Source organism: Magallana gigas, chromosome 3 (genome assembly GCF_963853765.1).
Source record: "Magallana gigas chromosome 3, xbMagGiga1.1, whole genome shotgun sequence".
NCBI lineage: Eukaryota > Metazoa > Mollusca > Bivalvia > Ostreida > Ostreidae > Magallana > Magallana gigas.
The window spans coordinates 47,286,248-47,304,448 of record NC_088855.1 but is presented as its reverse complement, the minus strand read 5'-3'; the positions used below and the strand labels follow the sequence as shown (position 1 = coordinate 47,304,448).

General features: G+C 33.7%; 1 protein-coding gene across 3 annotated transcripts in view; it reads right to left on the bottom strand.

Annotated features, from left to right (window-relative positions):
• LOC105322873 (uncharacterized) overlaps positions 1 to 18,201 on the bottom strand; it is an 88,605-nt gene that overhangs the window by 60,487 nt on the left and 9,917 nt on the right. For 2 of the 3 annotated variants that reach the window (XR_010712306.1, XM_066080075.1), the window contains exons 8-12: positions 9,278 to 9,424; positions 8,273 to 8,416; positions 7,986 to 8,093; positions 1,913 to 2,029; positions 1,512 to 1,604 (exon numbers count right to left, since the gene is read on the bottom strand). Coding sequence is in view for 2 of the 3 variants with exons in the window: in XM_066080075.1 (XP_065936147.1) it covers positions 1,512 to 1,604; positions 1,913 to 2,029; positions 7,986 to 8,093; positions 8,273 to 8,416; positions 9,278 to 9,424 (609 nt within the window). In the remaining variant the exon portion in view is untranslated. The remainder of the gene's footprint in view (positions 1 to 1,511; positions 1,605 to 1,912; positions 2,030 to 7,985; positions 8,094 to 8,272; positions 8,417 to 9,277; positions 9,425 to 18,201) is intronic. The other variant, XM_066080074.1, reaches the window with a different exon arrangement.

Below are 18,201 nucleotides of genomic sequence, written 5' to 3'. Positions count from 1 at the left end.
ACAAATTTCTCATTAAACAGGAAGTTGACGTCCGATTGGTACAAAAATACATCCCACGATATAGCATGCCCATACAAATACTGTGTAAAAATTTCAAGCATCTGCAATAAACAGTTGCTGAGAATTCTTTGACAACAATTTGTTTGAAAATTTAGGTTAAAATAAACAAAGTTGCATTTAACAGGAAGTTGATGTCTGATTGGTACAAAAATATATCCAACGATATGGCATGCCTATAAAAATATTGTGTAAAAATTTCAAGCATCTGCGATAAATAGTTGCTGAGAAATCTTTGACGAAAATTTGTTTGAAAATTTTGGTTAAAAAATATATCCCACGATATGGCATGCCTTAACAAACACTGTAAAAATTTCAAGCATCGGCGATAAATAGTTGCTGAGATAAATGCAACAGACACACAAGGGTAAAACAGTATACCCTCTCTCCTTCGTAACGGTCCTTCGTAACGGGGGTATAATAATTTTACTGATGAAATTCAAACAAAATTCCAGCTAATGTAACAGTTTTAAATAAATCTAAAATGGCGGCGATATCTACCTTGTGTATTATTAGGATATATATATTGTTTATTATAACAAAAATATATAACGTCACGAGCCTGTGGGTGAGATGTAAGGCAACTTTTACATAGGTTTGCATAGATCATCACTTCTTGTGAATAAATGTGATTGTCTCACTTAAATGTTCTCAGGAAAACAAAACACATATAAGGTTTGTCAATAAATGACAACGGGAATATATTGGGTTGATCAATCTTTTGACAACAGGAATACATTGGGTTATATTTGCCTGTGAAATTGATCGATCCTATACATTTTCGTAGTTAATAAAAACCTGACTAGAGGTACAGTGAGCAAGCTAATAAATGATACCCCCACAAGAAAATACTATAACTAAAGTATTTCTCTACTGGAATTTACCTGGTAATGGATGCACCATTTTTCTTCCACTAAAATTGAACTTGCACAAATGACCAAACCTCAAATTCAAGACATGTTTTATCAATATTTAGGTCAAGACATAGCATCTTACCATTGCAAGACATGGCCCTGATGAAATCATGCATTTCTTATACAATACCTTGAACTTGCATAAATGACCTTGGGTAAAGAAAAGGACACATCCTCATGTTATAAGTAATTTTTCTGGGAAGTAGGGACTTCCAATGTTTCTCCATAAGAAAGATAAAGAGCAGACACAAATTATAAACTTTTTCTTTCAGTGACCTTGACTTTGAACTTGCCAAAATGACCTTGGGTCAAAATCATGACACACTCTCACTCTCTCAGGTCATTAGCAATCTGTGTGTGAAGTAGAAACTTCAAATGTTTCTCTATGAAACATATGAACCAGACACTGTAATACAGAAAGAAAGATGGACAGAAATACAAGGTGATTACTATATACCCCTCCAAACTGTGTTTGCGGAGGGTATAATAAGTAATAATATCTACCTAGAAAAAATAGAAATAGTTTTGTAATATATAAACCTGTTGGATGTGCTATCCTTTGTAAACTTTCAGCAGTGTCATCAAACACATCAGTCAGTTCCTGTGTGTCTCCTTCTTTATTATCTGATTTTTCTGAAAAAATACATAAACCTAATGCATTTGCTGCTGATTTTTCCTCACACAGTTTTTTTTTTCTTTAAACATCTAAAGGAAGGAAAAGAGTGCATTTTAAGTACTCCTTTTAGATTCATAGAAATAAAATTAAGTAGTTTTATTGATATAACAAAACTCTTTGTAAACAGAGTTTTAATTTTAAATCATTTATTAAAACCTGATGAAATTAACGCTTTTTTACGCTTTTGATCTGATAACTAATAAGAACACCCTTATGATGCTAAAGTCATTCATACATCATCACATAGAGTGTAAGTTGTGCTCACCTGCTGTTGATACTCCTTCCATTAAATCCTTTGAAATGTCAACTTCTGCTGATTTACATGTATTTGAGTCCACTTCAATAGTTCGTAATCCATCGTTATCACCTTTTTGATGTTCTTCTAAATGTACAGATCATTATTATAGAATGCAATGCAAATCTATTAAGGATCATTGTAAAAAATACAGGGTTCAAATCCAGACTTAAATGTTAAACATGGGTTAAATATGGTTTAAGGATCATGCTATTTACTAAGGGTTTGAGTTGTTAAATAAGATTTTTATATAGTTCAATGCTATGAGTAAATACAACACTTTAAAGGTCATATGAAACGATATTCTGACCATATTGAGTTATATACGGGAATGAGTTCATAAGTGCCTATTTAATAAGACTGACATTGTTGTTTTTTTTTTAATATTTTATGCAAAATGTGAGCGCCACAGTCGATCAAAATCACTTCAGCAGGAATAGGAACATTGACTTACGCGGCTTACCTCCCTTGCTTATGACGTCAGTAAGACCCAATAGCCTTATAAAGCTATGTTGTGAATACAAATATCCATGTCATTTTGCAGCATTTTAAAAGAAAAAAAAAATATTTTATATAAATACTTGTATAATTATACATGTACAATAATCAACCACGTCAGTATTTTTTTCTCTCAAGAAATGAAATCGTGTGCGTTTATATTTAATAGCGTGTACATATTCAATTTTGAGAATGCACGGAGAATGAATGATTTTCTTCATAGATCCACATGCAAGTATAATATAATTTTAATATATGCATGTAAATATGTTTTAATTCGATCTTTTTAATGAATTTGACAAATTCAAAAATAACTGATCGTTTTTTCCCATTTGCACGTTCATGCAATTCATTAAGATTTTTTTCTTCTAAACAACTTATAGGCCTCTTGGTGCCTCATTCGCTTCACGATTATATTGTTTGTTTCGCTTTCAAATTAACAAATATGTTACCATTTAATTATTTTTAGTCTAAGAAAAATTTCTTCAAATGTTTTGATTTTGAAACGTGTACTTGTATGTGCGGTGTTTTGATTTTACAACGTGTATTATATGCGGTGTTTACTCACAGATCCCTATCTAACTTTCTTCCGCAATTTTTTCTTTCGTTTTTTTTTATCATTATTGATGCTTGTTCTTAATAAAAATCTGTTGATTATCTTCACATTCGTTCACAACTTTTTTTATCAAACAACCGATTTATTTTACCGATACATTTCTAAATCCTTAAATGCCATATTTCCGCGATCTAATTGAATAAAACGTTAATACACGTGTATATACAAAGTATTTTCTAAAGATATTGCTACATGTATATATCAATTACTCAGAAATTTATATTATTTCAAAATAAAATTTAAGAATAATTTTGTGGCATTTTACAGCAGCTCTTAAATACAAACTATGTACACAATGCCTCAAACATTTTCATTGGCCTGCCTTATACTTTTTTATGTGATGTTTCTATTTCAAAAGGATAAGGATAATTCATTAATCAGCTGTTAATGTTGGAGCATTTCTTTCGTTAAATTTTCACTGTAGTACGGGATCTTCATCATGATTTTACACTGGTGAGAAGCTGATATTAGATTTAATTATATTTTATTCATTATAACGACCAATCAAAACTAAGTCATCTCTAGGCTACTACGAAATCAAATTATCTCATTTGAAAAGACACGTTCATATATGCAAAAATTACTAAAATTTAATCGATAAACTACTGTAAAATTACACTAGTTTTGATGCATTGTTTACATTGGTGGGTCTGTGTGACGTCATAAATCCACAAAATCAAGAACGATAAGCGGGGAGGAATTTTTTTCAAGTGCTCAGTTTTCACGGTCATTTCTCAGTAATGCAAAGGCAAAAAAATCTTATATCACGTATTTTAGCATTTGTTTATACCAAGCTTTATATTTATCAAAGAAAATCAAAGTGTTAAAAATCGTTTCATATGACCTTTAATTAAAGCTCTATAACATACATTAGATGCCTGATATTATTAATATCATCTGTGGAATTTTTTCGCAGTTTTGGTAAATGTCATTCTTAAGCAAGTAAGGTTTTGTTTTATTGTAGTCTCTGAACCTAGTAAAGACAAGTTTAAGTTTATCAAAGAGACTGTTTAAACTATTCAATAAAAAATTAAGGGTGAAATTAGTGATGGTATATTGCAACACTTTTCAGTGTCCACTACACTAGCTTCTAATAACATTGAGGTACAGCAACATAATTCTACTGGAAATATGTGTACTGTTTGTTCTTGTTTAATAGTTTAGGGTACATATAAAACAACCTAAAGTTTGTTTAGAGCACCTTTCATGTAATTCCTGCTTTGAACCAGAAATATACCAGTAAATGTTATCTTTTACCTCCAGCAATAGAAACTCAGACTTTCAGCTTTATGAAACAAGGCAGAATACTTGGCTCAGCTTGAATGATAGACTGCACACAATTCTACAATTTTTGCGATGATAATGCTACCCTTCTATTTGTGAACACAAATTTAAACTTACCCGTACTTATGTGGGGATATGTTGGCCACCCTAAAAGTACTTTACACATACTCACATTTGTACTATTTTTTACAATCCTAAACTATATGATAAGTTTTAACACAGTTATTTTAAATGGTACTAGACTTTGACCCGTGTGTGAACGGGTTGACATTGAATATGATATCGGACATTTACGAAATAGATACATGGACCCACCGTATTATTGACATTTACATAACCAAGCTTTAAGCCTACAATAAAGCTATTAATTTCTCTACACTCTGCTTACTTAGAATAATCTAACTGTGTCCTGGCACAGGCCTTCACCACAGCTAAAATGTCTCCTAAATACCGGTAATGTGGCAAAAAATTGCAGAATCGCTCCGAAACGATTTAGGAGAAAATTAATGAAGCTGCATTGAAAACAACAGTCAAATTATTCATAACAAATTATTTTGATGCTGCAAATACCTTTCATCTAAAAATTGCAGAATCGCTCCAAAACGACTTTTGAGAAAATTAATGAAGCTGCATTAAAACAACAGTCAAATTATTCATAACAAACAATTTTGATGCTGTAAATACATTTCATCTCAAAATTATTTCATATGGTTGTAGAATAAAACACTTTTTCACCAACGTTTTTTTGCTTCAAATTTAACACCATGTTGACATTTGGAACTCTCGAGTTTTTACATAATCAATGCACTGAGTTAGAGTTATCTCTCGTATTTTCTTTGATGAACAGAATATGTATATATTGTAAATTTCCACTGAAAATTTTCACGTTTCTGTATTGTCGTTTCTGAGTGTATCCATGCAAATGTGATAGTGTGGAAACATAAACTAAGATCCTCCTGTGATTTAGTGTGAATGTAATGCGCATGATTGTAAAATCCAAAAAATTCAGATGATTTCCGGATTTTTTAAAGAAATTTTCGTTGATTATTAATTATCGAAGCTTGATTGAGAAAAAATAAAAACAAATTGGTAATCTTTAAGTATAATCAATGATGTTTAAAATATATAAAACAAAAGACAGTACTCTTTCGATTTCTCGGTATTAAAGTTGAAAAATCCGAGTCTATTATTCTAATATAGTAGTATAGATTCCTCTTGGAGACATTGGATATCCTTTACACTCTTATCAGTTTTTTAATAACTAATCATCTGGGATTAGGAATTACAACCCCAATTATCTCCCCTATCTATTTTTGGGGGCAAAAATTGGCTTTAGAACTAAGTGTCTAAGGCAGTGTTTTAAACTCGTTGAAAAACTAGCTAGACACTCAGGGCTGACAGATAGTATAATTTGTCAGCCCTGTAAAAATTCAACCAGCCCGGAGAAATAGTTGACATTTGTTTATCATTTTTTTCATTTGCATCCAAAACATTCAAAAATCTGATCCGATTTTGTTTCGGCATAAAGTTGTTTTGATTGCAAAGTTACCATCCACTAATTTAAGCAAGATTGAAAAATTTTGATGGACATCTCTTCCGAATCTCTGATTGTTGCTATGAATTTACTACAAACAAGTTCAAATTTTGTGGGATTTAAACCATTTAATGGTATGAAACTAACATTTTATGTTAATAGCGAATTCAAATGTGTTCAAAGTAAAACGTCGACTTAAATCAGCGTAGACTACTTCTATTGTAACAACCGGCCGAAGTTTGGGCAAATTTTACTGAATCACTAAGTGTGGAACTGGTCTGAGATAAGGAAGAGACGTACGTCAAAATTTTTCAGTCTACACGAATCTTGCTGAGATTACCCTGCATTATTCCGTAGAATGACAGGGACTTTACATCGCAATGCTCACGTCAAGCATTGTCAATGTGAATTAAACGCTTGTTTTGACTTTTTAATGACCATACAAGGAAAGTGAAAGTGTTACAAGAATCAGTTAAAAATTTTCAAAACTCTGATTCCGATATTATATACAGTGGGGGCTCAGATATCCGGATGCCAGATAACCGGACGCTTCAGTTTACGGACGATTTTATTTGGGAACATATTTTTTATACGTTATTTTGTCTCATTTATCCGGAATTCCACGTTCCGGATCCGGACGGTCTGTTTTTACCACGAAACACTGATTTACTACTAATCTTGCTTCATTTAACCTGATGGTAAAATTTGATGATACTCTACTCAGTACAAAAGATTACCCATGTCAGTTAAGTTTCACACCTTTTTTATGTGCTAGACCCTCATGAGTAGCTTGTATAAACACACTGACTTCCCTAATCACTTTCAAAAATTGGAAAATTGCGAACAACAGTGTATCACACACATATCACATGGACACAAAGAATTTAGCTAGATTCGGTTATCATAATTGTCCGGTTAATATTTCATGACAAAATAATAAAATAAAGCAGAGTTCTTTATATCTAAAAACGCTCATATTGATATGAACGTTTTTAGATATAAAGAACTCTGCTTTGTTTTATTATTTTGTCATGAAATATTAAGCGGACAATAATGATAACATGTGTTGCTATATGGTATGAAAGGCAAAAAAAACTAATATCAACGCTGGGAGCCATTGTATACAAATACATGATCATTATTCATTAATGAAAACAATAGACACATTTCAGATATCCGGACCCTTCATCTATCCGGATGATTGGACTTGGGAACGAAAGCGTCCGGGTAACTGAGGCTCACTGTACACTTGGCTCAATAAAATATTCCAGAAGTTATGCATCTCAGGCGGTCGGGCGGACGGTTATTTCAAACACTGGTCTAAGGCCTTCAAAAATTTATTCCTTGGTTCTTAGGCCTGCCTACATCTGATTTAACATTGCTAATTTTTATTATAATTAAATGAAAAAAAATGAAACATCCCAGTGTTCCAGTTTAGATTTTAACAAATTGCAAATGACTGTCGATTATAGTAATGAGACACTGTGCTCAGTTATGATCGCAACAGCAACAATTTTTAGATTGGGTATGAAGAAGAACATCGTATAACTTTAAATGCATAAAGGAGGAGAGTTCCTGCATCTTTTACTATACTGAATATCTAATACTGCTTAATCACAGGGCTCTCTCAAACCTCATACAAGCAAGTAGCTGTGGTTTTTCCTGAAGAACATGACAATTTTTTTATTTCATTTAGTTTGAGCTAATAAACTTAAGACAGATACATTCATCACTTTTCCTGGAGTGTGGTAAGAACTGCATCTTGTTAAAGTAAAATTAAATCCTGCATCCTTTTCTTATGAAATAAAAAGAAAATGTACCACTGCCTGGCTACATGTTTTCGAAAATATTGGCCTGAGAACCAAGTACTGAATTTTTTATTGCCTAACATACAAATATTATTTTATTTTTATTTTTTTATTTTTTTTTTTTTTGGGGGGGGGGGGGGGGGGGGGGTTTCAATACTTGTACATGTACCAGTTGATCAATAACGATACAACTTGGTAATTTTTATCTATAACCACACAAAATGAATGAAAACCACAACAATGACATTACCATGAAACAAGCAATACATATTTACTCTGAACCGACTGCATTTTACTTGTTACCTGTTGATACTTCAGATTTCTTTGGTTTTATGTTTGTTGGAGAAGAGAGAGCATCATGAAAGTGCTCAGATTCATTCATGTCTGCAGGATCATTAGCATCAGAATTATCTAAATAAAAATAAAAACTTTTTATAATGTTTTAACCTTCTTTTGCTTGATATCAAAGAAATCAAAAGGCGAAGAAATTAAATTGTTCCCAAAATACAGATATGGAGAGGAATCAGGTTCTATTGATTAATGACTTCCTGACTATAAAAAACAATTTCAACATATTCTACTAATCTAACCACTCTTCCTTGCTCCAGTTATATTTTCAACTTCATGCTTTATTGTTGGGGGACTTTCTGAGCTATCTTTTGTCTCATTCCTCAAAAATGGTTCTTGTTCTACAGTGTCCTCATTCATCACTATGTCACTTTCTTCAGGATAAGCTGTTATTTGAAAGGTAAAAACATAATCACAGATTACAAAGCTCATCAAAAGGCATTGATCACCTTTTAATATGATTGAGACATAATACATGTATATAAACAAGCATTCTGAGAGTATTGCATAAGCAATACACATCCCCTACCAGTTTGTATTCTTCTATGAAAGCTTTGAAGCATACATCTATTTCAAAACTATTATAAACGAGATGTTATGCTTTAATCAGAGAAAAAAGAACAGAGGAAATTCAAACTGCATAGTTGATATAGAAATTAAATAAAAAATGGGTAAAATAATACTCTTTGTTTTATCTCCTGTAATTTTGCCAAGTCCTTTAAGTATTTGCTGGTAGAAATTTGTGAAAACAATGCACTGTTATGCAGAATATCATTTCTTACCGTCTTCTGTACCCCGAATCAACAGACCAACCGATAACGAATCCGGTTGTAATATACAAAAACCCTTTCGATTAAATTTACAACACAAAGCTTAACACTATTTAACAGAACTTATCTTTTTGTTAGAAATAATAAAAGGAATGGTACAAGAAATGCACCATATTATATTCAATACACACTGAACCCGATAACAAACTCGAACATTAAAAAATTAAAATATAAACAAGAGGCCAATTGGCCTTAACGGTCACCTGAGTAGCATATATTCCATACACAAACTTATCATGGAGTCTCATATATGCATCTAATTAATTAGGTTTCATACTAGAGTAGAAAAATTATAAATTTGTAATGACGACCACATTTCAAAAAGAACTGTGATCGAAACCTATACTTTTGGTGAAAAACTAAAAGATGCTGACTATTAAAAACAACTTTAACGTATTCTACTAATAATAATCTAACCAGTACTCTTCCTTGCTCCAGTTATATTTTCATCTTCATGCTTTATTGTTGGGGGACTTTCTGAGCTATCTTTCGTCTCCTTCCTCAAAAATGGTTCTTGTTCTACAGTGTCCTCATTCATCACTATGTCATTTTCTTCAGGATAAGCTGTTATTTGAAAGGTAAAAACGTAATCACAGATTACAAAGCTCATCAAAAGGCATATCAATCACCTTTATGATCGAGACATACTGTGGTTTCATCAATATTCGTTGAATACCAATTTTCGTGGATTTTGTTGTAAAGTTGATCCACGAAATTAAATGTTCATTGAAGTTCAATATCAACTAACATTTTGTATTGATAGGACCACTGGCCACGAAATTTACATATCCTTGAAACTGTGGTTTTCAGAAAATCCACGAAAATTGATACCCACGGAAATTAATGAAACCACAGTAACACATGTATATAAACAAGCATTTTAGGGGTATTGCATAAGCAATACACATCCCCTACCAGTTTGTATTATTCTATGAAAGCTTTGAAGCATACATCTATTTCAAAACGATTATAGACGAGATGTTATGCTTTAATCAGAGAAAAAAGAACAGAGGAAATTCAAACTACATAGTTGATATAGAAATTAAATAAAATATGGGTAAAATAATACTCTTTGTTTTATCTCCTGTAATTTGCCAAGTCCTTTAAGTATTTGCTGGTAGAAATTTGTGAAAATATATATTCCTATGTTAAACTTTGACCACCCATTGTGGCCCAAACCTACCCCCGGGGGGTCATGATTTTCACAACTTTGAATTTACACTACCTGAGGATGCTTCCACACAAGTTTCAGCTTTCCTGGCTAATTAGTTTCTGAGAAGAAGATTTTTAAAGATTTACTCTATATATTCCTTTGTAAAATTTCGACCCCTCCCCCATTGTAGCCCCACCCTTACCCCGGGTGTCATGATTTTGACAACTTTGAATCTACACTACCTGAGGATGGTTCCACACAAGTTTCAGCTTTTCTGGCAGATTAGTTTCTGAGAAGAAGATTTTTAAAGATTTACTCTATATATTTCTATGTAAAACTTCGATCACCCATTGTGGCCTCACCCTACCCCCGGGGGTCATGATTTTCACAACTCTGAATCTACACTACCTGAGGATGCTTTCTCCGAAGTTTCAGCTTTCCTGGCTGATTAGTTTCTGAGAAGAAGATTTTTAAAGATTTACTCTATATACTCCTATGTAAAACTTTGACCCCCCCATTGTGGCCCCACCCTACCCCCTGGGGTCATGATTTTCACAACTTTGAATCTACACTACCTGAGGATGCTTCCACACAAGTTTCAGCTTTCCTGACTGATTAGTTTTTGAGAAAAATGATTTTTAAAGATTTACTCTATATACTCCTATGTAAAACTTTGACCCCCCATTGTGGCCCCACCCTACTCCCGGGGGCCATGATTTTCACAACTTTGTATCTACACTACCTGAGGATGCTTTAACACAAGTGTCAGCTTTCCTGGCAGATTAGTTTCTGAGAAGAAGATTTTTAAAGATTTACTCTATATATTCATATTATTAAATTTGACCCTCCATTGTGGCCCCATGCTTCCCCCAGGAGTCATGATTTTCACAATTTTGTATCTACACTACCTGAGGAACACAAATCTGCCAAAATCATGTATCTACATTCTATCCAATTTTCAAGTCGTTATTTTAGCATACAAACTGTGTAACACACATTAGCGTGTTATGAAAATTTGTATGCACCAGAGATGGGTTAATGGTAATTTGTATTGTTATACTTTCATGTTAAATACTGAAATCTGATTGGTTAAGACGCAGTTAATAATATTTACTATTACCCTCAGCGTTAGCAACGCACTTGGCAACGGGTAATATTAAAAAATGTTACATGCGCGAAAATTATGCGCGTACGGTTCGCTGTAGAATTCACGTTATTCCTATTATAATATAAAAGCAGTAAAATTTTCTTAAAATTTTCAAAAAAGACATTCAGTATAACAAAATAAATAGTGCCTGTTTGGGAGGATAACAGTTGAAATTGACACCCTCGAAAACCATTGTCAACCTCCGCTTCGCGTCGGTTGACAATGGTTTTCTCGGGGTGTCAATTTCAACTGTTACCCTCCCAAACAGGCACTATTTATATAATGGTAATTGAGTGTAATTAATTACAAATTTTAATGTAATTGAAAGTAATGTGTAATTGGCCAAATTACATGTAATGGTAATTCAATTAATTTCATTTTAATATTATAATATTTATACAATACATTCTCTAACCCCTGACTGTGGGGTCTTGAATTTCACAATTAAGGTAGAGGGCTTCATGGACATCATAACCATGCATTTAGTTTTTAACAAATATATATGAGAGTAGAGAAGAAGATTATGGGAGTAGAGAAGAAGATTCTCTAATATGTATTTAATACATTTTTACTATTTGGCCATATTGGCCCCACCCTAGAGCCTGAACCTCTGACCCAGGGGTCATGAATTTCACAATTAAGGTAGAGGGCTTCATGGACATCATAATCATGCATTTAGTTTTTAAAAAATATATATGGTAGTAGAGAAGAATATTTTCTAAGATTTAATACATTTTTACTATATGGCCATATTGGCCCCACCCTAGAGCCAGAACCTCTGACCCAGGGGCCATGAATTTCACAATTTAGGTAGAGGGCTTCATGGACATTATAATCATGCATTTAGTTTTTAAAAAATATATATGGTAGAAGATAAGAAGATTTTCTAAGATTTAATACATTTTTACTATATGGCCATATTGGCCCCACCCTAGAGCCTGAACCCCTGAACCAGAGGCCATGAATTTCACAATTTAGGTAGAGGGCTTCATGGACATCATAACTATGCAACCAGATTTTTCCTCACATGCATGGGAGTAGAGAAAAAGATTTTTGAAAATTTGGCTTTTTTTGCATATTTGGTTTCGCCCGTGGCACCCCAGGGGTGGTAGAGCCATGAATTTCACAATTTAGATTCTTCTTACCATAGAGATGCTTCACACCAAAAAATGTAACGATTGGCATGGTAGTTTTCAAGAAGTTAAAAATGTAAAATTGTTAACGCACGACGATGGACGAAGACCATTTGCAATAGGTCACTTGAGTGACTCAGGTGACCTAAAAATTAATTTTCTTGAAAATATGTCGACCAGACGCTACAAAAGTGAAAACCTGATCTGTAGTTTGACATTTTAAAGATGTTCAGCAAATTTCATATTATTCCTCAAACACAAGAAAAAAGTGTGGAAAACTGAGGTGGGACAGATGGACAGGGTGAAACCAATATAACCCCTTAAACTTCATTTGCGGGGGTATAATTTCTTTGCAGATGTAAATTAATTAAATTACATCTCTCATCAAAATTTACTAACTCCATGATTAAGGGCATGTCACAACAAATAAGGTACATGTAATATGTCTATAACTTATGAGTTGATATTCAATCACTGAATTAAGTTTATTTTGAAAAATATTTAGTAAGGTAAATATCATATTAGTTCAATGCTTTTTAACTACTCTTCCTAACTTGACATTGTACCATTGATAGTGTGGGGAACAATTGGTCGTGGACAGCTTCATATTTATATGTAAATGTACATCAGATTAAGTGTGTACTAGTAATTGAAAGTAATTGAAAAGTAATTGGAATAATGTGCCTTTTTAATAAAATAACTTGAACTTGAAATTGAAGAAATTAATTGAATTACCATTACATGTAATTTGGCCAATTACACATTACTTTCAATTACATCAAAATTTGTAATTAATTACACTCAATTACCATTACAAATTACCATTAACCCATCCCTGGTGCATACAAATTTTCATAACACGCTAATGTGTGTTACCCAGTTTGTATGTTAAAATAACGACTTGAAAATTGGATAGAATGTAGATACATGAATTTGGCAGATTTGTTTTTTTAAGATTGCGTTGTAATGGCGTTGAACAGCCATACTTGTTACTCAGAGTTTATGTTTACAAAAAGTAAAAAATTATTGATGATTTTGATGTTTGAACACCAACAGCGGCAAAAATTTCTTTCTTGATTTGTTAGAATTTTGTAATATTTGAAATTTTAGCCAACCCTTTATTATTTAGTACTACACAAAATTTTATTTCAACATTTTATTAGCAACTTTGAAGGAAAATTAAAGACCTGGGCTTTTCCGTGTCAACTCAACACTGCTCCACGTTCTGCAGAGTCGTATGATGGGGGTGTGATTGCGTAAAAGGTCCTGAATAGGGAAAATATTGGTGATTTTTCAATTGGGAAAGGGTCCAGTAAACTGACCCTAAAATAAGCCAGAAAAACATCTTCTGTTAAATCGCATAAATAAGTTATAGGGCCTATGGCCACATGCTAAGTGTGGAAATAGCAGTGCTGCAGTGATCTACATTAGGTAGCAAGGGACAGTTTCGGATAAAGTACCCATCAGTATTTTTGTAAATTGAGAGTTGCTGTACTTGAAGGCTTATGAGTGTTGCTTAAATTCATGAAATGATTTTTAATGATTATCATTAGATAGAGGGGTGTCTCTTGTTGAAATTGATATGCAATATGTAGGCCCCATATGTTAGGTATATGAGAATCAGAAGTAAAATGTGAAACCTGTGGCTATGACTGTTGTGTTGACTTAACATAGTGAAATTGCAAGTTACAGACGGGAGGTAAAACAAGAGGCCCATGGGCCACATCGCTCACCTGAGGAACAATAGGTATGATAAAGTCAGCTTAATTAATGGAGTCATAATACAAACAATCTGGACAATGTACAATAATACACGTAGATCCTGTATAAATAAAATCCATTTTCCCCCTTGGAACTCGGAGAGCCCTGATTGCTGCCAATATTTACAAGAGCAGACTTTAATCACCGCTCCTGCACATATATAGGAACTCAACGTTAAGCAGGCAGGGATGACCGCACACCTACGCAACTCAACAGGTACCAACGTTTCCCCCAACAGCTCAACCTAACGCAAGCAGGGAGTGCCGCACATTTGCGCTAGAAAGGCCTGAACACCTGCAGGGATGACCATACACTAGTGCTCCGCTTCAACCACCACCAATACAAGCAGGTATGACTACACACATGTATTAACGCGGTATAGAGCAGGAATGACCGCACACTTTGTATCGAAGGTTAGACGGATGTTCACACACTCAATCTACCCATACCTGTTCAAGTTTAACCCCAAACAGTCGCTCAACGTAATGCAATACACACTGTCCCTATATATGTGCCGGCCTAAAATAATTCATAGTATCTAAAAATTGGAAATCAAAAATAAACAAACTAATCCGGCCTAACCCAAAACTTCTGATGCAGAACAACTTATATACATTGAATATTTATTATTGTATAAAAATAATCATCACAATAATTGGTTAACAGTGGATGCGTTAATTAAAATAATCAAGAATCAATAAATCAAGGGCAATAACTCAATACAGTAATACAAAAAGATTCTAATGAAAAAATAGCTGCCTGCTTCAATTTTATAGTCATATCACATGTTGAGTATTGCAGTTCTCAAAAAAATCCTTTACAATTGTTTATATATGGGATATTTAGCTACATCAAACTCTGAACCTTCTTGTGAGGCCAAAGAATTGTCCTGGAGCCAAAATTTTAACAATTATAAAGAATCTTGCTGATTAGTTTCTGAGAAGAAGATTTTTAAAGATTTACTCTATATATTCCTATGTAAAACTTTAACACCCCCCCCCCATGTCACCCTACCCCCAGGGATCATGATTATCACAACTTTGAATCTACACTACCTGAGGATACTTCCACACAAGTTTCAGCTTTCCTGGCTGATAAGTTTCTGAGAAGAAGATTTTTAAAGATTTACTCTATATATTTCTATGTAAAATGTTAACACCCCCCCCCCCAATGTGGCCTCACCCTACCCCCAGGGATCATGATTTTCACAACTTTGAATCTACACTACCTGAGGATGCTTCCACACAAGTTTCAGCTTTCCTGGCTGATTAGTTTCTGAGAAGAAGATTTTTAAAGATTTACTCTATATATTCCTATGTAAAATTTCGACCCCCCATTGTGGCCCCACCCTACCCCCAGGGATCATGATTTTCACAACTTTGAATCTACACTACCTGAGGATGCTTCCACACACGTTTCAGCTTTCCTGGCAGATAAGTTTCTGAGAAGAAGATTTTTAAAGTTTTTTTCTATATATTCCTATGTAAAATTTCGACCCACCATTGTGGCCCCACCCTACCCCGGGGGTCATGATTTTCACAATTTTGAATCTATACTACCTGAGGATGCTTCCACACAAGTTTCAGCTTTCCTGGCTGTTTAGTTTCTGAGAAGAAGAATTTTAAAGATTTACTCTATATATTCCTATGTAAAACTTCGACCCCCCATTGTGGCCCCACCCTACCCCCGGGGGTCATGAATTTCACAACTTTGAATCTACACTACCTGAGGATGCTTCCACACAAGTTTCAGCTTTCCTGGCTGTTTAGTTTCTGAGAAGAAGATTTTTAAAGAATTACTCTATATATTCCTATGCAAAACTTCAACCCCCCATTGTGGCACCACCCTACCCTGGGGGTCATGAATTTCACAACTTTGAATCAACACTACCTGAGGATGCTTCCACACAAGTTTCAGCTTTCCTGGCTGATTAGTTTCTGAGAAGAAGATTTTTAAAGATTTACTTTATATATTCCTATGTAAAACTTCGACCCCCCATTGTGGCCCCACCCTACCCCCGGGGGTCATGAATTTCACAACTTTGAATCTACACTACCTGAGGATGCTTCCACACAAGTTTCAGCTTTCCTGGCTTTCTGGTTCTTGAGAAGAAGATTTTTTAAAATTTCTCGAAATTTTTCATTAATTTCTAATTATCTCCCCTTTTAAACGGGTGTGGCCCTTAATTTTCACAACTTTGAATCCCCTTTGTCTAAGGATGATTTGTGCCAAGTTTGGTTGAAATTGGCCTAGTAGTTCTTGAGAAGATGTTGAAAATGTGAAAAGTTTACGGACAGACAGACAGACAGACAGACGGACGACAGACAAAATGTGATCAGAATAGCTCACTTGAGCTTTCAGCTCAGGTGAGCTAATAACACGAAAAGTAGGTGAATGGGACATTGTAAACTATACATCGGTAAGTTTCTGACATGTGATAGTGCAACATTCACGCGGTACGGAAGGTCAACCCTCTGCAGGGAATTAGCTGGAGGAGGTCTAAAAAGCTGAAAAATCATGAAAAATTAGCAAATTATGAAAGGGTCAAAATCTCATAAAAACCAGTATGTAGAGAATTTTACAGGTTTTGGCTAGTAATTTTCTTCAGAAATTGTTGATTGGCCTTATAAAGAGTGCTGAATGGGAACTGAGGAAATTCTAGTTACAGAGTTCCAAAACATGCATCCCTAAAATGGCTACAATGAATTGTATAAAAAAAACTGTCCTGTGCCACCTTACCAGGGAGAGTAGATTTATACTAGCCTATAGATCTGAGATCCAGTGAGGTGAGCCAAGACCAATTCCAAAGCCAGTCTCTTAATATTGAGGCAACACCTAACCTCATCAAGCACATTAGTTACCACTTTCCGAGTCTTAAAACTTATATAGAGATAGTACAGCTGAAAACACATGTGTGAATAACTTCAGAATTACCTATTGTATCGTTAGGAAATAAGAATTAATGTTCATTGATATAACTGAAATACATACAAATTTTCACATACCTAATTAACGTAATTATGAGCTTCCAGAAATTTAAGCGTCTTCCAAACTGGAATAATCTTATATTGTTTACTTGTACCAAGTGGATAATCTTATATTGTTTATTTGTACCACGTGGATTTTGATTGACAGTAATTGACACGTGCTGAAAACTACAAGATCTTCTTTTGCCTACCGTCATCATGGTATACGAGGTAAAAGGGACTCTCTAAACGGAACACATCATCACTTTCTCATTAACTTATTAATGGTTTAACAATTTCAGTTCATTTTAAAATGAATAGACATAAATGTCAAATAATCCCTCAGGGGGCCTCACTTACAAAAATGAATTTAAATAATAGCAACTCGTGTGATAACCATGCAAATTGCATGCTCACAAAATAATAATTGTTGTTATTTTAAAAACTTTAAATAATTATTACCTGGGAGAATTAGAAAAGACATATTTTTATCAACAGCCATGTCTGACCAGGAAAATCTTCGCAAGCTGCGTAATATAGTAAAGAAGGCTGAACCTCTTAACACTATGCGATGTAAATATGTCAGGGTTCTACATAATTATTAATTTTAATGAAATAATTAGATTTATTTTAAAATGGAGAAATTTGTTATTTTCTGAAAGTTTATACATTCATGAGTAGTACAAAAATTATGAACCCGATCAGAAAAATTTTTCAAGTCGGTTTTTTGAACAGACATTTTAAGAAGCCAACTATTAATCTGATCTTTTATCTCACTTTTTCCCATGAATAATCTTTTTGTAAAACTTAGATAGAAACTAGCTTGTTTAAGGTATATGGCCCCCGAGTCAGGTTAGCATGAAGTCCTTAACAAGAGGCCAATTTAATACATGTAATCACATTGTAAATTGAAATAATATGTCGAAAGAAATTACCAGTAATACAAACAACAATCATTTATCTTTTTGGGGATTGTGAAAATTACAATTGGTCTTTGTGATTTGTATACATGTACCTGATACACAAACTACCAGTATGATTTAAACAGTGTATGTCATGATATAAGAGGTTTCATATAAGGTTTTAAATATGTGATCATAATTTTCAGGGAAGATGAACATTTTTGAAAAAAAAAACTTACAATATTATATTTCTGTGTATTGAAAGACTATCATATAAGG